The 26420-nt window shown below is 41.8% G+C and overlaps 1 protein-coding gene across 1 annotated transcript; it reads right to left on the reverse strand.

The window, feature by feature from the left end:
• Positions 1-795: 795 nt before the first annotated feature.
• Positions 796-20567, reverse strand: adprs (ADP-ribosylserine hydrolase). The gene is made up of 6 exons (XM_078422942.1): positions 20393-20567; positions 16461-16557; positions 12696-12903; positions 9233-9417; positions 3369-3463; positions 796-2571 (listed from the first exon to the last, which is right to left on the reverse strand). Exons 1-6 carry the CDS (start codon positions 20565-20567, stop codon positions 2258-2260), a joined length of 1074 nt encoding a protein of 357 aa, XP_078279068.1. The 3' UTR covers positions 796-2257.
• Between the last annotated feature and the right edge of the window lie 5853 nt (positions 20568-26420).

The following is a 26420-nucleotide window of genomic DNA, read 5'->3' on the forward strand; positions in this document are numbered from 1 at the left end:
AATGCCTCAAAACTCATTGGCTGGCAGTTCATTCTACAGCAAGACAATGATCCCAAACATACTGCTGAAGCAACAAAGGAATTTTTCAAAGCTAAAAAATGCTCAATTCTTGAGTGGCCAAGTCAATCACCCAATCTGAACCCAATTGAGCATGCCTTTTATATGCTGAAGAGAAAACTGAAGGGGACCAGCCCCCCAAAACAAGCATAAGCTAAAGATGGCTGCAATACAGGCCTGGCAGAGCATCACCAGAGAAGACACCCAGCAACTGGTGATGTCCATGAATCACAGACTTCAAGCAGTCATTGCATGCAAAGGATATGCAACAAAATACTAAACATGACTACTTTTATTTACATGACATTGCTGTGTCCCAAACATTATGGTGCCCTGAAACGCGGGGACTATGTATAAACACTGCTGTGATTTCTACATGGTGAAACCAAAATGTATAAAAATGGCCTTTATTAAAATCTGACAATCTGCACTTTAACCACATGTGATTTTTTTAAATTACAAATCTCAAATTGTGGAATACAGAGGAAAATAAATAAATGATGGGTCTTTGTCCCAAACATTATGGAGGGTACTGTAGTTCACTAAGAATGGAATGCAACGACTTGTGGTGCAATAAAATCATTAACACAACCTGGCACTTAAAAAAAACTCACTTAGACCTATATTAAATATTTTCAAAAATGTTAAAAACTGCTGCACCTTGCACTATTTGGGGATTGAGTGGGGAGACTGTGCGGCAAGTGTAAGTCACACTGACCAATTCATTTATTGTGTATAGCTTAAATGGAAACCTCAATAAACATTTTTTCCCAAACCATATAACCTCAGGGGCAGTAGTTCATTAATGCCAGAATGAGGCAGGACAGTATTCTATTCAATGAATCCAGTTCCTATTCAATGATTTCCCCATGATAAGTTTGGTGCTTTTTCTGAAGAATGAACGGATGGTTCAAATCAGTGGTTCACAATCTCGGGCCCACTGAGCTGTTAAAACCACAATTTTAAACTGATGTACAGGAAGTTAGTTTACATAAACCAAGCCCAAACACGACAGCTACATTGCCCATGATGGCCAAGAAATTGAAAATCATGGTTTCGATATATCACAATTACATCCTGCGATACCCTATCTGTAAATAGTAAGACTTACACTGCAGAACAGTTTCTTCAATTGCATGTTATCCTCATTTGCATTTACCTGAATTCCCAAATCCCAAGAGAATTAACTCTTTTATTATGAAATGCAGCAGGCAATGTTATATATCGTACGTATAATGGACGTGTAGTAAAGCTTATCCACGCTTAGCTCAGATAAATCAAAAGGAAACATCTTTATTATCTTAATTAGCTTGAAACACTTCAAAGTTAAACCGATTTTGGCATATTATGGGGACCAATATACAGAATCTGTTTATATTTACAGTCTATTTTTAGACAATAACAATATCTACATTTATGCATTAGTAACACGAAAAGTATTTCCTGGTTATTTAGATGTTGACTGGATGTTCAATTGCATTCATTTCTATTCCCCTCTAGAATTTAACACAAAAACAGATAAGATATCAAGCTACAATGACAACTAATCCCTTCACCCTACTACCTTTAAACTTTACATAAAAATTTTGTTCCATCAGGCATGCTTCTCCATTTAGGGGAGAATAGGCAATCCCTAATCCCAGGTTTGTTAAATCAAATACACTCAATATTACAGTTTGAATTGTATTGATACAATGGTTAGTATTATGGTGTATGGAGTTCGTGTGGTGTTTAAGTAACAAACCCATGACAAAAGGTTTAAACAGAGCACTTAAGCAGTGAAGGAATCACAAACCTACTGTCCTGGCAAAAGGAACATCTCCATGACTGAAGCTCCAAACATAGTCAAGATACCAGTAACTACAGTCCATCCTTAATTTATTCAGGCAACGTAACAAATTCATTTAAATAAGGAATTAAAACGCTATACATATAACTCTTTCTCCAAGATTTGTGGTTGTATAGAAAGGAATTACAATTGAAGTTTCTTTGCAACACTTTTGTTATTTTTTGTTAAAGTTAAAACAATATCAACCATTTTGAAATATAATACACAAATTGCTCAATTGAAATAAAACCCATAAACCCATAAAGTAACCAACTGGACTCAGAAATGACATGTTCTTTTTCACAGCCACATACATTTATTTGAGATTTGAATATATATTCTTAATGACAACGACAGATCTTAAAATCAATTCTATCCCATTGTTTTTAGAGAAGCAAGGCGACTGCAGTAAATTTCGCACAATTTTTCCCCAAAATAATCTGCATCTTTATAGGCTTCACAACTCCTCTGCCAAGTCTGTGAAATGTGATCTTTTCCATAATAGGCCCCGGCAATTGCTCCTGCCATTGTGGCAATTGTATCAGTGTCACCACCTAGTGAAATGCTGTAGATTATTGTCCTTTCAAGCCCATTGTACTTTTCTGGAATTTCTGGATCAGGATTGATACACCTCAGGAAGGAATAAATTGCAGTTGGCACCGATTCAAAAGCTGCAATCCCATTTCCTGAAAACAAAAGTTGCACAAACCTTACAGGCATAGTAGAAACAAATGATATCTGTAAAAGGTACAAAGCATTGCAGAATACATTTAAGAGATGCACTAGCTTGAGATGAATTGCAGAAACACAGTACTCTGCTGGAATGGTTGGCTTTGCGCCTGATATTCAAACAAAGCAGAAATTCTCACACGGCATGAGGAAGAATGATCATTGTGTGTAGAAAACAAACGATGAACTGAGTGGACATTTACGACAATTCATTTTAAAGATGCCAACAGAAATGCAGAAAACAAAGCATTTTGCATTACAATTTCAAGATTAAAATTTCATATTTATCAGCAACACTATGGAATGATCATCTCTCCCCCTCATCTCCCACTGAACGGTGAATGCTCCAGCATACATTTGAAATGTAGGCAAAATATGGAAAGGCGACATAGTGCTTCTTTGATTATATTCAAAAATTGTAAATATTTGTCTTACAAAGGAAAGTGATGCACGTGATGAATTTTCTTATTGCAAAAGATATTTAAATTATTTTTAGTTTGTGATAAATATGTTGACAATATTCATAAAAGTACAATTCTGTTAAATTCGTAAATTCAAAAATTCTCAGGGCATTGAAGCAATATAGTTAAATGCAAAAAATTAGATTGGCAGGGAGCAGCTGCTTTCTTCACTTCCAATTAATTTTTTTCAACTTAAATTGTTCTCCGTTCTTTTCCTGCCATTCCACAAAACTGAATACATTTGCAAATTAATAAATACACAAATTTGTAGAAAATGGAAACAGCACTCTTACCCAATTCATTAATGACCTCTTCTTTTGAAACATCTGTTCGTGATAAAAATGTTTTCATTTTCTTCAGTCTATTGCAAAAAGGAAACTCTTGAAAACTAGAAAAAAGGGAAGAGAATAAACTATTAGATTATACAAACAGGGAAGAGCTCTTTGCTTTTAATAGGTTTTCCACATCAACTTTTGTGGAAAAGTGTTATAATGTACTTAGAAACAATTTTGTGCCTTTCTCAAATATTTAAGATTCTCCAGAGAAATCTTGTATAAATCATGGTGATCCATTGTAAAGAGGAGTATTTTTTAAAAATAAAAATATAAAATCTTAACATCAAATCTTAATATCCAGTTGGCCCTTCTTACGATGTCAGGTCTCCACATTTTAATCAGATTTTATGAAATCCAATTTTACTGTGGCTGCTTTGAATCTTGCTCATTACAAAACTCCTTATTTGGTACATACTTAAATCATAGCTATTCAAGCAGAGAAGATAATATACACTCTAAATTACTAATTGATTTAATGTAAAAGTGAGCCAGTAAGAGGACCAAATATGCTTCCCATGATCTTTGTCTGTAAAAACAAAACACAGAGCTGCTCATATTAGAAAGCAAGTGAACAGGCTAGCACAAACCTTTGTGCTCACATTAGTGAAAATATTAATATGAAAAGTGAGCAGATCACACTTTTACAAGAAAACTCCAAGTGTACATAAAAATAGAAAATCAAGGAAAAAAATAAACAATTCATATAATCTGTGAGGAAATAAAAGAACTGAATTTTAAGATAAAGAACCCCTCCACCAGAACCAAGCACAATTAGTTACTTTGCATTTTGAAACACAAGATTAACCTCAGGTCGCTAGAGACAGTTTTTTCCATATTATGCAAAGGAGAAAATAAAAAACAAAAACATCAATAGCACATGAAACCCTAACTGTCCAACAGTAGCTTTGTAGTAAAACTTATTTTGCAATAATTTAGCATAAAAATATTCTCTTTTGTGGGAATTCAGTTTTTTTATAAAAGGGATTAAAATAGCAGTTAATCATGCCATGATCAAATTTTCTAACTATGCTCCATAAAAAAGATCATATCTCACCTCCATCCCCGATCAGAGGCGCCTATTATATGTTCACAGCAAACATAAGCAATTTTTAAAAAAGAAATGACTTCAAGGCTCTTTCAAAACTTTAACCCTGGGATATAAAAAATGTATATCCTATTCTAATCTTCTTTCAAGGTTGAATTTTTATGGTTCATATATTTATTATTTTAAGTATCATCTTGCAGAAGAATTTCCAAAGACCTTTAACTGCTCAAAATTCTTAACAAATCAAAATAACCACAAATCCTGCACACACTTCCCCACTTATGGCACACCATCCCATTTAAAAGGAAGTTTGGAGACATATTCGCTACAGTATATCCAGCTTGTGAAAACATTGCTTCGTGCACCCATTATGAAATGTAAGAACAATTTATCATGTAACAAATCACAGATACAATTCAAGTTAGTCTCCAATAAATTGTTGATTATTTTTAGGAATATTACAATATGCAAAATGCACATTTGTGCATGAATTACATCTAAGCTGAGGATGTGGATGAACCAAGGTCATGAAGTAAAATACTCTGTGCATGTCTAAGCACCAAACAAAAACAGAATTAATCTCTCTCAGATTCCTCTCCAAATATTTTGGAACTTGTTAGTTCATTTCTGTACAAAGTTATTCATTCTTAAGGTCACTATGGCTATGTTCAAGTTGAAAGCAAAATGCATGCTCAATTTTTGAGAAGAATCAGATGAAGTCTTTTTTGAAAAGTAAAGACAACAGGAATGGAGTTTAACAAATTGAAAATAAGATACCTGTTTTAAATTTAGAAAAAATAAATATATTTAAAGCTAATACAGCTAAAGAAAAAAAACTGGATTCAAAAGCTCACTAGTTATAGTAGTAGAATTAGGCCATTCGGTCCATCGAGTCCACTCCGCCATTCAATGATGGCTGCCTCCTAATCCCATTTTCCTGCCTTCTCCCCATAACCCTTGACACCCATTCTAATCAAGAATTTGTCTATCTCTGCCTTAAAAATACACACTGACGGCCTCCACAGCCCTCTGTGGCAATGAGTTCCACAGATTAACTATCATCTGACTAAAGGGTAGTCCTCACCTTCTTTCTAAAAGAACGCCATTTAATTCTGAAGCTGTGACCTCTGGTCCTAGACTCTCCCACCAGTGGAAACATCCTTTCCACATTCATTCTATCTATGCCTTTCATTATTCTGTAAGCTTCAATGAGGTCCCTCCTCAACCTTCTAAACTCCAGCGAGTAGAGTTCCAGTGCTATAAAACGCTCATCATATGCTAACCCACTCTTGCTTCTCTTGTTCTTTTGCCCCAACCCAATAATTCTATAATATAGCCCTTATATCCCAAGATTATATTGGGAATATTAATGCAAACAGATTACCTGGGGAACTTCTCAATGGAAAATGATTTGGGAAAAAAAATAGGATTACTCCCACCCAGCTTTTAAAGAAATGGTTTAAAAGAAATTGCCATATAATTGTGAAAGCTTCAAATTTTGCCGTAATAATCACAATACACGAAAGACAGAAAAGGCTAGATTACTCCCTTAATGCTAAAACAGCAAAATTACAAAGGATGAATAATGCAAGCATTGCAACAAAGCCAAGAATTTATATACACCGAAAATGAGTTTTAATCCAACGAATTAAAAAAAAATTAAGTATTCCATTCAGCCCAGACACCAAAGACAAAGTAACAACCACGTAGCATATGTAATTACTCATCTCCTTGACATTCTTTTAGCACCAACTTCACCAACTTAAGCAGCAATTCAAGTTGACTTGGCAGCAAATTAGGAAAAGCAATTAAATGAGAAACAATTAGATTTAATATTATGGTTTATTGTTTAAAAATGATTAGAACATAAACTACGCCCCACCCCCAAAGGAATAACAATAATCTGCCTTTTTAAACTGAGCAAAATTATTCAGCAGATAACTCATCAAAAGTTAAATAGTTTAATTTAAATTTGTAGTATCAATAGCAATTAAAAAAGGCCTGTATTCAAGCCATGAAAGGGTCTGAAATAGTGCCTGTAAGAACCAACCTAATAAAACACTTTCAAAATGATATAGAAATTGTATAAATTGGTAACATATTGACAAGAATGCATATTCACAACATAAATGGAGACATAAGGAACTGCAGATGCTGATTTACAAAAAAAGACAAAGTGCTGGAGTAAATCAGCAGTCATGCAGCATTTCTAATGATCATGGATCACACTGAAGAACAATCCCGACTTGAAACACCATCTCTGTGTTTTCCTGGGATGCTGCCTGACCCGCTGAATTACTCCGGCATTTTATCTTTTTTTGACAACATTAATGTTGTACAGATGTTTTACATGTTTCTTGAGCAAGGCTGAAGGCAATGAGCATGAGTAGTCATGAAGGCAATCCAAAATTTTAATAGAAATTTATGGGTTGTCACTTCCATGCTACTGGGGAACATGTTGGTCTTTTCTTCTCTTTGCAGCTTTTGCATGGATCTCCAAGAAGGAAATAGAGTGTTCAAACATTTCTCTAGTTGCATGTACATTACATGCACCCGTGATGTTGCTGCAAGATTTTCATTGCACCAGTATTTCAACTTTCTTGCATGTGACAAAAATACGTCTTGAATGAAGTGTTGGACGTCCCACGGCTATGCCTGATCTTACATAATGGAAACAATACGATTCCTACAAATTCTAAATATTCCTTCTGGTCACCAGTAATTATTACCAGAGCCATCTCAGCTACCATGTGCACACAATATCAGGGCTAGAAATCACAGAAGCTAATTACTTGGCGATTATAACATAATGGTTGTTTTAAACATCTATTGAGTGACCTTGAGTTTATCTCATGCTCCTAGACATTTGGTTGAAAGACGGTCATGCTGATATTAAGGATACCCAAAGTAATTTCCTCCGTTAAACAAACCACCGAATGAACAAAGCGAGAAAAATTAAATAAAACCACAATATGAGCGAATTCCATTAAATAAGGCAATGCAACATAGATCTGAAGCCATAAGCATATTACATGCTGCAAACAGCATATTGGATGCTTTATTTTCTATGGCATAGGCCTTAAACGCCATGATGATATTACCATTGTAATATATGTACATCCTCAGCTCCAAACTGATTTTTTACTATACTGATAACGACATTCTTTGTTGTAACACAGTCAGTCTTCCTCCTGCCCAGGTCATCAAAAATAACTATGGTCTTTTACCATACAAGATTACAACAGTTCCCTTGCAGGTTATTGTGCAGTCTCCAAATCTTAATATTATCCCAAAATGGCAGGACAACTAGCTGGCTCAAATACATTTCCAACTTTAAGTGGAGAGAAAAAATCTAGAGAGTATGTCTGCTAAAGACACAAAAAGACAATACCCATGAACTGTTTAAATGATACATTACCATTTAGACTTTTTTAATAATTTAAGATTTGCCATTTTGACATTCTTATTTCTTTTTGATGATGGGTCTAATTTTCCTTAATATTAGTTGAAATATTGAAATAATTAGTATTTAAAATAGAAAGTGATTTTCAGAAAACTTTAATAATACCAAGTACATAGATTTATGTTTTAAGGTATAATCCATTCTGCATGCAAAGTTAAGCAAACTCCCAAAGCTTGGCAAGATAGTTTGCTGCAAAGGAAAAGGCTTCTGCCATAGATTGGGACATGAAATTAGTAAATTCTTCAGGACACATTCCCATACTGACCTTTCTGTCCTGGGCCTCATCCATTGCCAGAGTGAGGCCACACACAAACTGGAGGAACAGCATCTCATATTCCGCCTGAGAAGCTTACAACCCAACGGCATGAGTATTGAATTCTCCAATTTTAAGTAACTTCTACAAACACCCCCCTTCCCCTTCCCTTCCCTTTCCCTGCCCCCAAACCAACCAATCCCTTCCCTTGAACAAAGACACAAAATGCTGGAGTAACTCAGTGGGACAGGTAGCATCTCTGGAGAGAAGGAATGGGTGACATTTCAGGTTGAGACCCTTCTTCAGACTGAACCTTGAACCCTTGCTGATCTTGCACTGGTTTCCACCAAAAATCCTTAAACAAGATTAACAGTTCACAATGATGTTTTCTTTTGAGCTTCCACCTGCTTCTATCCAACAACATGCATATCAGGAAACCTCCCTCGCCAAGGATATCTGTCGCCAGCCGTGATTTGTCTGGCTTCATCTCTTCTCATTTTTTCCCCCATTCCCCCCTGCAATCAGTCTGAAGACGGATCCTGGCCTGAAACATCACCTATCCAGTTTTTCCAGAGATGCTGACTGACCCATTGAGTTACTCCAGCATTTTGTGTCTCTCTGTGGTAAATATAGTTTACATTTGCCTTTGAATTCTAATAGCTGGTTCAAAATCTGGATTTAACAATTGAAGAATTCTACACTGCATTGAGTAATGGGAATATGGTATGAGAGAACACAAAATGTGATAACACAAAATAGAAATAGACCAAAAACTTACAATAGACAGATGTTCACAGAATCCTTCCTCAAGGTATAAATCTATCAGTTGACAGGAAGCTGGATGTTAACTAATTGTACCCAATTTCTGCCATAATCATACATTCTTTGGTGGTAAAAAACAATTGTATGTCAAATATTTTTGTTCTTCAATGCAGTTCAACCTGGGTTTATTCACAAAATTAACCATAGACTATGTGTACAGGACCATAAGAACTTCTAACACTAAATTACTGGAGAAATAAAGTGGTGGCCACAAGAGGCCACCCTAGGTCTGTACTTACTCTTTTGCATCTAAACGAGATTTTTCATCATTCTCGATCAACTGCATTTCCTCAATTAGGTGATCCAAGTACTTGTCCTCCTTCAACACCCCCTGCAAGGCATGATGAACAGCAAGGGCCTGCAAGATAGCGCCATTGTAGCCCAGTGAGGATGCATGGGTCACTTCTGCATTTTTCTTTGCAAACTGTCCCACAACAAAACAAAACAGTATTATTGTAGAAGATAGTGCCTGCTTCTAATTTAATTGATAAAGAACTATATTGTCAAATCAGTTCAAGCTAATTTGCCCTGAGAGTGGAAAAACTGCTTTCCTTTAGCTGATTAATTATGAAACTTGTATGCTCCTTGCATTTTACCAACTAGAATGAATGAAGATATTCCTCCAGAGCTAGTGCAACCTTTGCAAAAACACATATGAAATTCTAAGTTCAATGCAGAGAAATGTCAAAACAATAATTTAAGTTGTTTCAAAAGTGGACTTAATTGCAAATGTTGCTTAAATAGATCACTTTCATCAGTATAAATAAATTATGTTGGGCCAAGACATGTTATTTGTTTTATTCATGAATAATGAAAGGAAAGATTAAAATAAGAAAGGAATGTCAATGTTATTAGTTTTCATACAATGACAATTTGAGCAGTAAGAAGATAATTCCTTACAACAAAACAACACTATAGGGATAATATCAGGGCAGTTGTCAGCAAGTATTAAATAAACAATCCTAAACTCTTCAAAGGTGTTAAAATGTTGGGTCAGAATTTGAAGTCAGCAACAGCATTTGCTCCAGCAATTTACCTAACCTTCTCCTCGAGGTCTTTGCAAACCTCTCAACAATCTCAACCCGAGCAATGATTCAGAAAATCCACAGACATACATATAAAGCTCTCCCTAGACTAACATCTGAAATGACTGCTATATTCCATTCAATATTTTTATCAACTTTCAATTTTAAAAATAAAACCGAAAAGTTGCATTTCAAAAATCTCTTCCATTCTGCAAAATACAGGTTCTCCATGGGTTAACACCCAGTTTATGGGCACCCCACACATAGGAAGAAGCATTTGGGAGACCAGCACAAAACCCGCTCACTCAGTGATTAGTGAAGCCAGCTGAAGGTCTCTTTCTCCATGCCTGTTCACTATCCCATCACAGCTGTTTCTGCGATCCTCTCCCACAAACTATTCTTGTTCGTTTCTGACTTACGAACAGTTCTCAGAAACCAAAGACAGTCATAACCTGAGGACTTCCTGTAAAAAACATTTTGAAGGAATTTCCCACCTGTTCCAGTGCAGTGCTTTTTGATTACTATTAGACCCATGACTTGAAAGCTCCATCTTACTTGTACAATAGACAATAGACAATAGGTGCAGGAGTAGGCCATTCAGCCCTTCGAGCCAGCACCGCCATTCAATGCGATCATGGCTGATCACTCTCAATCAGTACCCCGTTCCTGCCTTCTCCCCATACCCCCTCACTCCGCTATCCTTAAGAGCTCTATCCAACTCTCTCTTGAAAGCATCCAACGAACTGGCCTCCACTGCCTTCTGAGGCAGAGAATTCCACACCTTCACCACTCTCTGACTGAAAAAGTTCTTCCTCATCTCCGTTCTAAATGGCCTACCCCTTATTCTTAAACTGTGGCCCCTTGTTCTGGACTCCCCCAACATTGGGAACATGTTTCCTGCCTCTAATGTGTCCAATCCCCTAATTATCTTATATGTTTCAATAAGATCCCCCCTCATCCTTCTAAATTCCAGTGTATACAAGCCTAATTGCTCCAGCCTTTCAACATACGACAGTCCCACCATTCCGGGAATTAACCTAGTGAACCTACGCTGCACGCCCTCAATAGCAAGAATATCCTTCCTCAAATTTGGAGACCAAAACTCCAGGTGCGGTCTCACCAGGGCCCGGTACAACTGTAGAAGGACCTCTTTGCTCCTATACTCAACTCCTCTTGTTATGAAGGCCAACATTCCATTGGCTTTCTTCACTGCCTGCTGTACCTGCATGCTTCCTTTCAGTGACCGATGCACTAGGACACCCAGATCTCGTTGAACATCCCCTCTTCCTAACTTGACACCATTCAGATAATAATCTGCCTTTCTATTCTTACTTCCAAAGTGAATAACCTCACACTTATCTACATTAAACTGCATCTGCCATGTATCCGCCCACTCACACAACCTGTCCAAGTCACCCTGCAGCCTTATTGCATCTTCCTCACAATTCACACTACCTCCCAGCTTAGTATCATCTGCAAATTTGCTAATGGTACTTTTAATCCCTTCATCTAAGTCATTAATGTATATCGTAAATAGCTGGGGTCCCAGCACCGAACCTTGCGATACCCCACTGGTCACTGCCTGCCATTCCGAAAGGGACCCATTTATCCCCACTCTTTGCTTTCTGTCTGTCAACCAATTTTCTATCCATGTCAGTACCCTACCCCCAATACCATGTGCTCTAATTTTGCCCACTAATCTCCTATGTGGGACCTTGTCGAAGGCTTTCTGAAAGTCGAGGTACACCACATCCACTGACTCTCCCCTGTCAATTTTCCTAGTTACATCCTCAAAAAATTCCAGTAGAATTGTCAAGCATGATTTCCCCTTCGTAAATCCATGCTGACTCGGAATGATCCTGTTACTGCTATCCAAATGCTCAGCAATTTTGTCTTTTATAATTGATTCCAGCATCTTCCCCACCACTGATGTCAGACTAACTGGTCTATAATTACCCGTTTTCTCTCTCCCTCCTTTCTTAAAAAGTGGGATAACATTTGCTATCCTCCAATCCACAGGAACTGATCCTGAATCTATAGAACATTGAAAAATGATCTCCAATGCTTCCACTATTTCTAGAGCCACCTCCTTAAGTACCCTGGGATGCAGACCATCAGGCCCTGGGGATTTATCAGCCTTCAGTCCCATCAGTCTACCCAAAACCATTTCCTTGGGGCATACACTTGGGGCATATTAAGTAATGCTCCTGTCTTAAAAAACAGGAGTACCATCTAACCTACCATAAGTAATGCCCCAGGAGATCTACTAGAACAGATAAACATTGGCAGGTGAACAAAAACTATTTACAATTAGCACAAAATGACATTTTAATAACCAGCCAAAGGAGCTGCTTCAACAGCTGACATTGCCCACACCCACCCCCAACCATACAGGAGCAGTTTTATTTTTATAGTCCAATTGCAATTGGGCTGAATGGTAATTTAACATGGTTAACAATAAGCTAAAAAAATTATATAATGGTAAGCACAGGCATCCATTGTTTGAACAACTGTTAAAGTGGTAATGGTAATAGACAAACAAAACCATAAAATACTTATGATTAAATATTCTACCCAAGGATGATTATAAATAGCTGGAGGAGAAGAGGAAACGGTGGCGAAAAAAAGTACCAAAAATAAAGCTGTTTAATAAATATCCAATATGCATTAAGCTGACCTTTATAACATCCTGAATATCTGGATATGCCAGTGCTATCGGAGCGATCCTCATGGCACCGCCATTTCCATAGGAGCCCTTTCCCTTAAACAGTTCCCTCGCAGGTTTAAAAACATCATTAAGGTTTGGGTTAAGAAGCTTCTTAAATACACGAATGGCACCACTTCCATAGCCACGGTGTGGCTGTTCTTTATATTCTTCAGCAAACCTGAGAGATTGAAGAACGCATATTAAAAAAACTTTGTTGCTGTGTCGAACAAATTCCTAAAGACAAACAGTTATACATTTTATTATTCATCTCATCCAGCCAAAAAAAGCTAGGAATGGAATGCTTTCAACTTGGTCACATCATCTTACATTAAGAAATGCATACCTGTATATTTTTTATAAAACTGTTCTATTGTCGCTCCTTTTTAATTCAGTTCCCGATGGCACAAAATTCTGTATCGCTCCATTAATATTCAAAATAAATTAACTGCACTTCTCACATTGGCATCATCTGAAAGTTCTGACATTATTTTCTCCAAGCCAATATCCAACTTGATGATGGACACAGTTCAAAGAAGTGAACCCAGAACTAAACACAGAGGATCAACACCACCCATTCAGAATCTGTGGGGAACAAAAAAATCAAACTGCTGGAGGAACTCAACAGGTCAGGCAGCATCTTAGGAGGGAAATGGACAGATGACATGCAGGTCGGGTCCTTCGAGTCATTTGTTCAAGATTCCAGCATCTGTAATCTCATGTTCCCATTCAGAATCAGATCTTAATATTATTTTCCAAAATCGTTTTTAAGCTAACCAACCCCAACCCTATATAGTGCAAATATTTAGCAGCCTTTCAGTTTATACCTTGTCAAAGATTTGCTGAAAGTCCATAAAGCATTCCCATGTTTACTCTAGGACCTTCATGTGAACTAGGAATTTCATTGCACCATGGTGTATATGGCAATAAACTAATTTGAAGTATGGAACGTGGAAAAAATGGATGTGTCAGTAACTATAGAGGTCAAGAAGAGGGCTTTTGTGGGGTGAAAATTGAGGAAGTTAAGGTTGGATAAGAATATATGATTGTCTACAGCCTTGAAGGTGATCCTGGAATTATCAGTTTTTGTTGACTGCAGCTTACAGTAATGCACGATCTCATGATCGATGAGTAAGTTATGTGCTGACTTGAAGGATCATAGTTGGGACCGTTGCCAGAACTCAGATAGGAAGAAAATATTTGACTCATTCAACAAAAGGATCTTAAAGGCAGAGTTCAGAAAGCAGCTGGGTCAATTCAGATGAAATATGAAATTAACTAGAATGATAAATCACTTGGTTAAGAGACAAAGGGGAAAAAGAAAGACCCTCCATAAAGACACTAACTTGTATCATAGAGACACGAGTGACTAGATGCTGGAATCTTGAGCAAAAAAACAAAACTGCTGAGGAACTCAGATGGTCAGGCACAGAGTCCTGAGCCAAAACGTCATCGGTCCATTTCCCCGCATGGACACGGTTTCTCCCTCCGAGTTCTCAAGCAGTTTGTTTTTTACTTGCCCAAAAACCACAAATACTTCAACAGAAAGTCAGGAAAACAAATGCATCACTTATATTGTGTTATTAATTCAATTTTCAAGTAAAAATAGATAATTTAGTTGATCGTTTACACTTTTACTGCGTTATTAACGCCAATCCACTAAGTACAAAATACTCTTCCAGGAGAGGCTGTCTTTTCAATTCACTCAGAATGACCCCCACAGTTATTAGGTTACTTTGTTTGTGTAACATAAATCACCAGCTGTCTCCCAAGCAGTATGTTACATGTACAATACTTAATCACTGCCTGAGAACACTAAAAACCCTGTTATAAAAAAGTGGACTATGATCAGGGATCTCCCACAGAGGGAGGTCTTCAGTGATGGCCAAAAGGGTGTACAAATACAATTAATATCCTGGTGGATTTTCATTGTAATACATATTCTAAATAGAAATATACTGCTGGAAAATAGTTGGATGACGCATCTAAAGATTAATTTATTCATTAAACCTTTTGACGAATTGATTGGACAAGCCTTTGGAATATGGATTTGCATACAGCTAGGAGACAAGCCATCCATTCTGGATCTAGAACAATGTGTTCAAATAATGAAATTTGGGAGATATAAACAGATCATAAAAATAACAAGGAAAGATACAGAAAAATCAAAAAGACAAATAGATTTCAGATTTTTAAGATGTAAAATAGTCTGGAAGTGGGAATATGGAGTTAAAGTAATTTGATATGTATAAGAAGCCATGGATTGCTCATACAAGGAGTATTGGGAGCCAACATGGGCAGTATAGATCTATCAGAATGATAATTGGACTCTACTTACGAGGAGAGGTTAGCTACAGCGTTGCAATCTACAATGTTAAGGAATGACTCAGTTAGGATTTTAAGGTATTTAGGGAAACTGGTAAGGCAAATAACAAAACATTCTTCTTTGATAGGGAAACTTTGGAATTAGGGAATTAACCTTAAAAAATTATGCCAGACATATTAGAAATTAAATTGGGATGCACTGTAAAGCACAAAATCCACTGAAACAAGACAGTTGTCAATGGGGGAAATCACTGGGACCAATAGCTATAATTCTATTAACTTTAAGTAATTATGGAGAAGGATAGGACTGCCCCACGAGTTAAGGCACTAAATTGGGGCACAGCCCAATTTGGAAACATTAGACGGGAACTTACAGAGGTTGACTGGGAGTGTGTTTGCAGGCAAGAGAACAGCAAGTGGAAGGCTTTCAAAAGTAAGATAGCAAGAATACTGGGGTAGTGGACATTGTCTATATGGACTTTAGTAAGGGCTTTGACAAGGTCCCTGCATGGGAGGAAAGTCTAGAAAGTTACACAGCATGGAATCCAAGGCGAGCTAGCCAAATAGATTCCGAATTGGCTTGGAGGAAGGATAATAAACTTAAACATAAACCTAGCCCAGTTTGCCCACTTGGTTTGCATGGACATGGTGGGCCAAATGGCTTGTTTCTGTTGTGTATAGCTACTTGACGCTAAGAAAATGAATCTGCGATTGAGAGATTTTTGTTAATTTAAATAAGGTACACGAGGCAAGTGTGTTTATGGAGTCACACCACAGATCAGCCACTATTGCACTAAAAGGCGTTGCAAGCTCAAGGGACAATGTGGCTACACAATCTCTATTCTCACCTTCAACTATACTAAATTGTATATTACCACTGTGAAACAGTGGCTTTGGGAAAACAGCAAACTGAAGGAACTAATCCAGACCCTTAAAATAGCTTACGCAGCATTTTTAGATCACCTTCCAGAGATATGGAAGCATGCTTGCTATTTGTACACAGCACACACAAAATATAAGAAAGGATTAAAGTGTTTGCTTCCAGAAAAAAAGTTTAACAAAACAGCAAACACCAAACAGCAAAAAATGTTTTTATTAAATGAAGATCTGATAACCATACTAATTTCATGACATCAACAAAGAGTGGAGAACTGTACAACAAACTAGCACCGCAGATGGTTAAAAACAATCAGTGGTCTCTCAAGGTGCCTTTCTTCTCTATTATAGATAAGTGAATTTGAACAATAAAAAGTCAAATCTCAGGAGCTGTGACAGATCAATATTATATACAAAATACAATGGGAAGTTATATGATCATATTTACAATTTTTGTGCCAGAATAGAATAAGGCATGATAATTTAATAAAATACCAAGCAAAGAATTCCCAAGACCCAGTTTCTGTAAAACATTACCTCTTAGCCATATCCACTTCGTCAAAGTCTTGTTTACTTATCAGCGACTGTGCCACACACCGAGTCATTGCCGTATCATCCGAATACACCAATGAACCTGAAAGTAAAATAAATTGTGTTAAGCAATCAGTTGTAAGACATCAACTAAGACTTGGGGTCGAGAAGGATATTTCCCTGGGTATTTGGGAGAGCAGGGAGAGATGGATTTGTGGAATTGCTGGCTGCTGCAGGCATATTCTGCCGGGTTGGAATGAGGCATTTCAGCATGCCTCTCACCCCATCTCCCCGCTAACCCACAACATTCACAAGTTGGGTTGACGGAGCAGAGCTGGAAGCTGATCAGAACTGCTCGCTATCTCTCTGAGACCGTGAGGCCAGCTGATGGCCGCTCTACCCGAGCCTGCTTGTCCCCCATCACAACTGTTTCTGTGATCCTCTCCCACTTTTGTTAATTTCCGATTTACAAAAACAAAATCAGATTACACACTATTCTCAGAAATGGAACCTGTTCATAACTCAGGTACGGCCAGTACATGGTACATGTCTTTATTTAATTATTCTGTACACATGGATATCATTGGCAAACAGAAATTTTGCGCCCATCTAATTGTTGAGATGATGGTGGTGCAAAAGAACCTCCATAATGTTGTCACATAGGGAATTCAATGAGAGAATAACGACACATAAGGATAGGAAGAAACTTGGAAGCAATGATAGCTCCATGCACTTGCAGCTATTTTACTTCTCAGAGGCAGGGGTTGCCGATTTGGGAGCTGCTGCCAAATTGCAGCAGCTCATCTCACAAATGAGACACCATGACAACCTAGTGCCTGGTTGTGGTGAGAATGCCAATCAAATGGGCCGTTTCATGTGTGTAGTTGGAGCGGCACATTTAATCAAACTATTACACTTCTTGTGTTGAATTCACAGTGGAAAGACTTTCACATTTTAAGATGAGAATGGTGGAAATATTCAGCAGTTCAGACAGAATCAATGCAGAGAATAAAACAGAGTCAATGTTGGAGGTTGATAACCTTTCAGCAGAACAAAGACAGGGTTGGTTGCCTGAAATTGTTGAATTCATTGAAGCATTTGGGCTATAACATATTTCAAGTCAAGTCAAGTTTATTTGTCACATACATACACAAGATGTGCAGTGAAATCAAAGTGGCAATGCCTGCGGATTGTGCTAAACTACAAAACAGAATAGAAAAAAAAATGTTAACACAAAAAATAAATTAATACAGTAAATTAAATTAGTCCCTGGTGATATGAGAGTTAACAGTCCTGATGGCCTGTGGGAAGAAACTCCGTCTCATCCTCTCTGTTTTCACAGCGTGACAGCGGAGGTGTTTGCCTGACCGTAGCAGCTGGAACAGTCCATTGCTGGGGTGGTAGGGATCCCCCATAATGTTGCTGGCTCTGGATCTGCACCTCCTGATGTATAGGTCCTGCAGGGGGGTGAGTGCAGTTCCCATAGTGCGTTCAGCTGTGTTTGATCAGATACCAGAAGTTGCTCCATAAACCTATGTAGGAGCCACAAAGGTGTTCAAAGAAAGTTAAAGTGGACATAGTATGGAGATTGCACCTCAGGGTCCCTTCTGCAGATGGAATGGAGGTATCCTGCAAAGAGGCCACCAAAACTACTTTTAGATTTGCCATTAAAAGTACCACATTGTGAGTAACAAATATAATACCCTTCATTCATCATACTCTCACCCCCTCGTATATACAATAAGAGCATTCCTCTTATCAGAAGAAAGTAAACAGATGCAGGAGTATGTCATCCTCGTGCATGCAATGTAATTAGGACTCATTTCTAATCTTATTGCCAGTTTCCTGCACTAAATTCAATTATTCTTTTCTCCTCACAGCTTTGATCTCTATCTTCAATATATTGGACCAATGAGCCTCCGTAGTTCTTCTACTGTACAGAATTATGAAGATTTACTGACTTCTTGATAAAAAGATTTCTCACATCTGCCCTGAAATGCCAGCTACTTTATTTTGACTCCTCGACCACTGGTTTGAGATACCCCAGCCGAAGAAACAACTCCGCTTTGTCTTCATCTCTCACAGTACAGATTACACTTTCAACAGGTCAACTTGCACAATATGCAACATCTTTATGACCCATTAAGTCTATGCTAACTCTCAGAACAAACTCATTCCCCTGCCCATTTTCATTGTAACCTATTCTTCCGGCTTTCCCATTAATCCCATTTACACTGGGGACAATTTACAGTGACCAACTGACTTACAAATACCTACATCTTTGAGATGTTGGGGAAACCAGACCACCTGAAGGAAACCCACGCAGTCACAGACAGAAAATGCAGACTCCACACAGCAGCATGGGTCAGGACCAGCATACCTGGAGCTATGAGAAAGCAGCTCTGCTGTGCTGTGCCAGACCATGCCTGATCTCTTTCCCTTAGCTCCATTTCCCACATGAACCCCATATTCCTTGATTCCATTAAGATCTATCAATCAGCTTTCTATTTGCTCAACTGAGCATCTTTGCACCTCTTAAATGAAAATTTCAAAGATTCACTACTCCCCATGTCAAAACATGTCTCGTATGAAAGGTGAATGTGAGATCCCCGAGTTAAGGTAATTTAAGCTTCCCTTTTTAAATTAACAGCTATATGGACATGTGTAATATCTATATTCTTCTTTCAACGCTAAAGTTTTGCACATTAGAGTCATACAGCATGGAAACAGGTCCTTTGACACAACTTGGCGATGCCGACTATCGATGCAGACAACCTGGCAATACCACATCTACATTAGTCCAACTAAACCTTTCCTATCCATGCACCTGTCCAAATGTCTCTTTAGCATTGTTATAGTATCTGCCTCAACTGGCAGCTCATTTCATATACCCACCAACATATGTGTGAAAAAGTTGCCCCTCTATTTCCTGTTAAATCTTTCCCCACTCACCTTAAACCCATGTCCTCAGGTTCTAGATTCCCCTATTCTGGGTAAAGGACCCTGTGCATTAAACCTATCTATTCCCCTCATGATTTTATGTACCTCTATAAGATCACCCCTCAGCCTCCTGCACTCGCCTGCTCAACCTCTCTGTATAGCTCATGCTATCGAGTCCTGACAACATCCTCATAAATCTTCTCTGCACTCTTTCTTAAGGGTGTCTTAATAAAATCCTTCCTTTATCAGGGGGACCAATACTCCAAAATGCAACCTCACCAGCATCTTGTACAATTGTAACATAACATCCCAATGTCTAAACTCAATACACTTATTGGCAAAGACCAAGATCCCAAAAGCCTTCTTGATCAACCTCTCTACCCCGCCACTTTCAAGGAACTAATCACCTGCACTCATAGAACCCTCAGCTCTATATCACTTCATAGGGCAATGAATGAATTATCCATTTTTCCCTGAATAAATATTTTCTACCTTTTCCAAGGCACAAAAGAAAACGGGTTGGAGTTGGACCAGAACCCCAATTTCTTGTTTACTGATGCAGATTGAACACCAGCCACACATTAAAAGGAAATGCAAGTTAACAAAGAGAAAATAATACATTTCCTTAAGAGGAAGAATGCAAGCAATATCCATTTTAGGAAAAAATCTCAGAACTAAAAAAATACTAAATCACCGAATTAAAATTTGTAACTGACAACCTGAACTAAACTTCACACAAAACCTGTCAAGTAATAACGATGGCAATGATGTTACATGTTGGTCTCTGTACACAATCGAGAAACACATGGAGAAGAACGCATGAAAGAAATTAAATGAAATAGTTTCTCAAATATTGTAGTTATTTCGGGTGGAATAAAATAAATGTATAAAGACTTTATTGGCTGTCAACCTGCTGTCAACAGCTCGCAGAAACACGGCGAACCTCCAGCGTGCCTCAGTGCTTTGCTGCCAATGTGCCCATCAACAGTAGCCTTTACCTTCCTCCTGCCTCTCCTCCTCTAAGGCTTGAACGGCTTCAATCGCATCCTGCATCCTGACCAGCTCTTTTCCCTCAAACTCCCCACCGATGCAGTCGCCCAACAGCGCCCCGGTCATGGCCCCGCAGAAGCGAGAGAGACTGGGCGGAGTTAGGACCACACGCACGGCCGACATCTTGGCTCGGCGCTGAGATGGGCAGACGGACGAGAGGAGGGAGGGAGGGAGGGCGGCGGGCGCTGATTGGCTGCGACGGCGTCCAATCACACACAAGGTCTATCCGCGGCCAATGGGAGAGCGGGCGGGGTGACGAGCGCCAGCCCGGATCGGCAACCCGGACGGAGACCTGGCCAATCAGAGCGCGCGAGTCGCGCGTGCGGCGACGGTTTGAGCCGGCCCCGCGAGCCCGGGACGGAGATGTCCTCGGCGACGTTTAAAGCGGGACGTCTGCCCATCGACTCCACCCTCACCCTGCCCTGGCAAAGCTCCAACAACAGGTAATGAAACATAGAAAATAGGTGCAGGAGTAGGCCATTCGGCCCTTCGAGCCTGCACCGCCATTCAATATGATCATGGCTGATCATCCAGCTCAGTAGCCTGTACCCGCCTTCTCTCCATACCCCCTGATCATTTTAGCAAAAAGGGCCACATCTAACTCCCTCTTAAATATAGCCAATGAACTGGCCTCAACTACTCCATCTTTTGGCACTAGTCCAGTTCCTTCTCACGTCACTAGTTTGTCGTTTCTTGGTGTCAGCTTGTTCATCATCACCATGGACCTTCAATTATTATACACGTTCATCCCAGACCAGTGTAACACGGGGTGGAAACAGGCCCTGTAGCCCAACACCCACACCTACCAGTACCAACATGGCCCAGCTACACTAGTCTCACCTGCCTGTGCTTGGTCCATATCCCTCCAAACCTGTCCTATCTAGGTAGATACAGTACAGTACATATCCCTCTAAACCTGTCCTATCTAGGTAGATACAGTACAGTATGGCGAGTCCGAAACTTGCTAATTGTAGACGAAGTTTATTGCAGCCGCAATACACGAATACAGAGTCAAAACAACAAGTTACAGGACAACCAATATAAACTTACTGTCTTCCTTGAAGACTTCGCCGAACTGACTAAAACGGGCGCCAAACGCGCACCTGACATCGCTGGCCAATCAGCGATGTCGTTTCCTGGACCAATCCCCATGGTCGCGTTCCCACGTGACCTCGCTGGCCAATCCGAGGGTTCGACGACCTGGACCATTCTCTATGGTCGCTACATGACCCCCCCCCAGAACCCGAGGTGCGGAACCTAGCAGGGAGCCGGATTTCGCGACCATAACGAGTACGGAGAGGGACAGCCTGAACCACAGGAGCCGGAGGTTCCGGACTTGGTGGGACAGCCGGAACGGGAGGTTCTGGAGGAACTACCGGAACGGGGGGTCCTGGAGGAACTGCCGGAACGGGGGGTCCTAGGGGGACTGCCGAAACTGGGGGTCCCGGAGGAACTGTCGGAATGGGGGTTTGTGGACTGGGCGGAACTAACGGAGGTCGGCCTCTTCTAGGGGTTTGACCGACCAGGACTGGTTGATCCGGGTCCAAATGGGCAGGTTTGAGCCGGGACACCGAGACGAGCTCACTCTTGCCGCCCATGTCTAAGGTGAAAGTAGCCGTTCCCTTACGTAAAACCCGAAACGGCCCTTGATAGACCCTCTGCAACGGGGCGCGATGGGCATCTTTACGCAAAAAAACGAACTCACAGTCCTTCAGGGAAGACGGTTCATGTACCATGGGACACCCATGACGTGAAGTCGGCACTGGAGCCAGGGAGCCCACCCGTTCCCGGAGAGCTGCTAACGCTGCTGGGACTGTAGGGAGCAGTGCTGAAGTGTCCGGAAACAGATCTCCAGGTACTCGAAGGGTCGAGCCATATACCAGCTCTGCGGACGACGCACCGAGATCTGGCTTTGGAGCCGTCCGGATGCCCAAAAGAACCCAAGGGAGTTGGTCTACCCAGTCCGGGCCTTCAAGCCTTGCACTGAGGGACGCCTTAAGTTGGCGGTGGAACCTCTCTACGAGACCATTTGCCTGGGGGTGATATGCAGTTGTGGGTTGTAATTTGGACCCGTACAGTTCCGCCAGCGCGGCCCAGACGGACGAAGTGAACTGTGGTCCTCTGTCAGTTGTAATAACTGCCGGGACCCCGAAACGGGCTACCCAATGAAGGGCCAAAGTCCTAGCACAAGACGCTGACGAGATGTCAGACAATGGGAAAGCCTCTGGCCACCGGGTGAACCGATCCACCACCGTGAGGAGGTGGGTGTAGCCCTGGGAGGAAGGCAAAGGCCCGACCAAATCCACGTGGATGTGAAAAAAACGAAAAGCCGGGACTTCGAAATCCTGTACGGGGGGCTGGACATGGCGCTGGACTTTAGCGGTCTGACAGGGAACGCAGGAACGTGCCCAACCCGCTACCTGTTTCCGTAGGCCATGCCAGACAAACCGAGCTGCTACCAAAGCAGAGGTGGAGCGGATGGACGGGTGCGCCAGCCCATGAATGGCATCGAAAACCCGGCGCTGAAGGGAGGGCGGTACCACCGGCCTGGGGCGAGGAAGAGAAACATCGCACCAGACTTTCGTGCCCTCCGAACCACAAGCTACCTGGGCCAACTTCAATCCCGAAGTGGTGGACTGGTACGTCGAAACGGTATCCGCCATAGGGGGAAAAGCAGGTCTAGACAGGGCGTCAGCAACGGCATTCAGCTTACCCGCGATATGACGGACATCTGTGGTAAATTCTGAGATAGCAGTGAGGTGCCGCTGCTGGCGGGCCGACCATGGGTCAGACAATTTCAAAAAAGCGAATGTTAATGGCTTGTGGTCCGTAAATGCCACAAATGGGCGGCCCTCGAGGAAATACCTGAAATGACGGACAGCTAAATGGAGAGCTAGAAGCTCTCGGTCAAATGCGCTATATTTCAGCTCGGCCGAATTTAGTTGCCGGCTGAAAAACGCTAAAGGCTGCCAACGGCCACCAACCTGCTGCTCCAGAACTCCACCCACCGCCACGTCAGAGGCGTCGACCGTCAGGGCCGTGGGGGCTGAGGGGCTCGGATGGACCAACATGGTGGCGTCTGCCAAGGCTGCCTTAGCTGCCGTAAAAGCCGACTCTGCGGCCGGGGACCACAACAATTCTACTGGATTACCTGCAAGGCATTGGAAAAGCGGGCGCAGGACTCGCGCCGCTGCCGGAACGAATCTATGGTAGAAATTAACCATGCCAACGAACTCCTGCAGCCCTTTTACTGTGGTGGGCCTGGGGAAAGCCCGAATAGCCTCCACCTTCTCTGGCAAAGGGGCAGCGCCGGCAGGGGTAATTCTGTGCCCTAGAAAATCGAGAGCAGGGAGGCCGAATTGACATTTGGAGGGTTGAATAATGAGCCCGTGGTCTTGGAGCCGCTGGAACACGGTCCGCAAATGGGCCTGGTGTTCTTGCACTGAGGGGCTAGCTACCAGGATGTCGTCTAAATAAATAAACACAAAGGGTAAACCCCTGCCCACGCGGTCCATCAGTCGCTGGAAAGCCTGTGCCGCGTTCTTTAAACCGAAAGGCATACGCAACCATTCAAACAACCCGAACGGAGTAATAGTTGCAGTTTTTTGTATGTCCTCCGGTCGCACCGGAATCTGGTGGTATCCTCGCACCAAATCGATTTTGGAAAACACTACCGCTCCTTCCAGTCCAGATGAAAAGTCCTGTAGGTGCGGTATGGGGTAGCGATCAGCCGTGGTGACAGCATTGAGACGCCGATAATCGCCACATGGCCTCCACCCCCCAGATGCCTTGGAGACCATGTGTAACGGCGAGGCCCACGGGCTGTCAGAGTGACGAACAATTCCCATTTCCTCCATCTTCCTGAACTCCGCCCGTGCCACCACCAGTTTGTCTGGCGGTAGTCTCCTGGCCCGAGCGAAAACGGGAGGGCCTTCGGTGCGGATGTGATGGACCACACCGTGCTTAGCTGAAGGCGCGTCGAAACGTTGGACGAGCAGCTCTGGGAACTCTGCCAGAATCGCAGCATACGAGTCGGGGGCCGCGACGACGGCCTGGACAGTAGGGCTGGGCGAGGAGGCGATTGCCGGAGCGCCGTGCTCGTCTTCAGCAGCGGGTCGGAGGTCGTTACCGCGGACATCAGGAACCAGTGAAAAAGCCCAGAGAAAATCTGCGCCCAGGATCACTTGTTTGACGTCGGCTATGATGAATGGCCATTCGTACGTGCGTAGGCCTAACGCAAGGGACATCTTCCGTGTGCCGAAAGTGCGAATTGGGCTGCCATTAACCGCGATGAGGGTGGGACCTGTCTTACCCGATCTGGTTTCGAGGTCGGTCGGCGGCACTATGCTGACAATGGCTCCGGTGTCCACCAAAAATTCTGTGTCCGTGAATCGATCATGGACATCGAGGCGCCGGTTCTGGCCAATCGTAACTGCCCCTATGTACGATCGGCCGAGGCATTTCCCGCGAAGGTACAAGGCAAGCGGCAGTTGCGGGATTCGTTACCCCATCGTAGGTGATAATAGCACCAGCCGCGCTTGTGCGGATCTTTTTGGCGGGCTTTCGGAGAATTGGCGGGAGACCTGGCGCCATCTTGCCGTCGCTGTGGCGTGGTCACCGATGTCGAGACTTTGTTGATGGAATCCCCCGCCTTGTTTTTTTCCGCTATGAGCGCGTCCGCTTTCGCTGCATATGCTTCGGGGTCCTTAAAAGAACAATCCGTAAGCAGCAGTCGGACGTCCTCGGGGAGTTTCTCGCGGAATGCCTGTTCAAACATCGGGCAATCCGTGTGCTCACCGGCTAGCACCATCATTTCGGCCATGCGGACGGAAGGCAGTTGGTCTCCAAGCTCCGGTAGGTGCAGAAGTTTTGCCGCACCACCATGCTTATTTAACCCGAAGGTTCGCAGTAATGCCTTCTTCATGGTTTCATATTTGTCTTCCGCAGGTGAAGTTATGATAAACCGCATCATGCGCTTGGTTGTGTCCGGCGATAGAGCGCTGACGAGGTAGAAGTACTTCGTTGCATCGTCCGACACCTTCTTTATGTGGAATTGAGCCTCGGCGTGGATAAACCAAGCTTGCGGTGCGTAGGTCCAAAATAACGGGAGATGAACGCCTCCCGCGCTTGACTCCGGTGCGCCCTGCTCGGTCATCGTCAACGAGGCGTTGATTCCTGTTCAGTTGGTGATCGTCCAGATCACGTTCGGGGTCACCAATATGGCGAGTCCGAAACTTGCTAATTGTAGACGAAGTTTATTGCAGCCGCAATACACGAATACAGAGTCAAAACAACAAGTTACAGGACAACCAATATAAACTTACTGTCTTCCTTGAAGACTTCGCCGAACTGACTAAAACGGGCGCCAAACGCGCACCTGACATCGCTGGCCAATCAGCGATGTCGTTTCCTGGACCAATCCCCATGGTCGCGTTCCCACGTGACCTCGCTGGCCAATCCGAGGGTTCGACGACCTGGACCATTCTCTATGGTCGCTACAACAGTACATATCCCTCTAAACCCTTCCTATCTAGGTAGATCCAGTACAGTACATATCACTCCAAATCTATCTTATCTAGGTGGGAAAGAATGGATCGACTGGGCTTGTATTCACTGGAATTTAGAAGGATGAGAGGGGATCTTACAGAAACATATAAAATTCTTATGGGATTGGACAGGCTAGATGCAGGAAAAATGTTCCCGATGTTGGGAGAGTCCAGAACCAGGGGTCACAGTTTAAGAATAAGGGGTAGGCCATTTAGGACTGAGAGTAAAAACTTTATCAGCCAGAGAGTTGTGAATCTGTGGGATTCTCTGCCACAGAAGGCAATGGAGGCCAGTTCACTGGATGTATTCAAGAGAGAGTTAGATATTGCTCTTAGGGCTAATGGAATCAAGGGATATGGGGAAAAGCAGGAACAGGTTACTTGATTCTGGATGATCAGCCATGACCATTTTGAATGGCAGTGCTGGCTC

Source organism: Rhinoraja longicauda, chromosome 27 (assembly GCF_053455715.1).
Source record: "Rhinoraja longicauda isolate Sanriku21f chromosome 27, sRhiLon1.1, whole genome shotgun sequence".
Classification (NCBI taxonomy): Eukaryota; Metazoa; Chordata; class Chondrichthyes; order Rajiformes; family Arhynchobatidae; genus Rhinoraja; species Rhinoraja longicauda.

Coding starts and splice junctions, on each gene's coding strand:
- adprs (XM_078422942.1), bottom strand. CDS start 20,567: ATGTCGGCCGTGCGTGTGGTCCTAACTCCGCCCAGTCTCTCTCGCTTC. Junction 12,904..16,460: donor GAAGTGGATATGGCTAAGAG/GTAATGTTTTAC, acceptor TCAATCTCTCAG/GTTTGCTGAAGAATATAAAG. Junction 2,572..3,368: donor AGAGGTCATTAATGAATTGG/GTAAGAGTGCTG, acceptor TTTTGTTTTCAG/GAAATGGGATTGCAGCTTTT.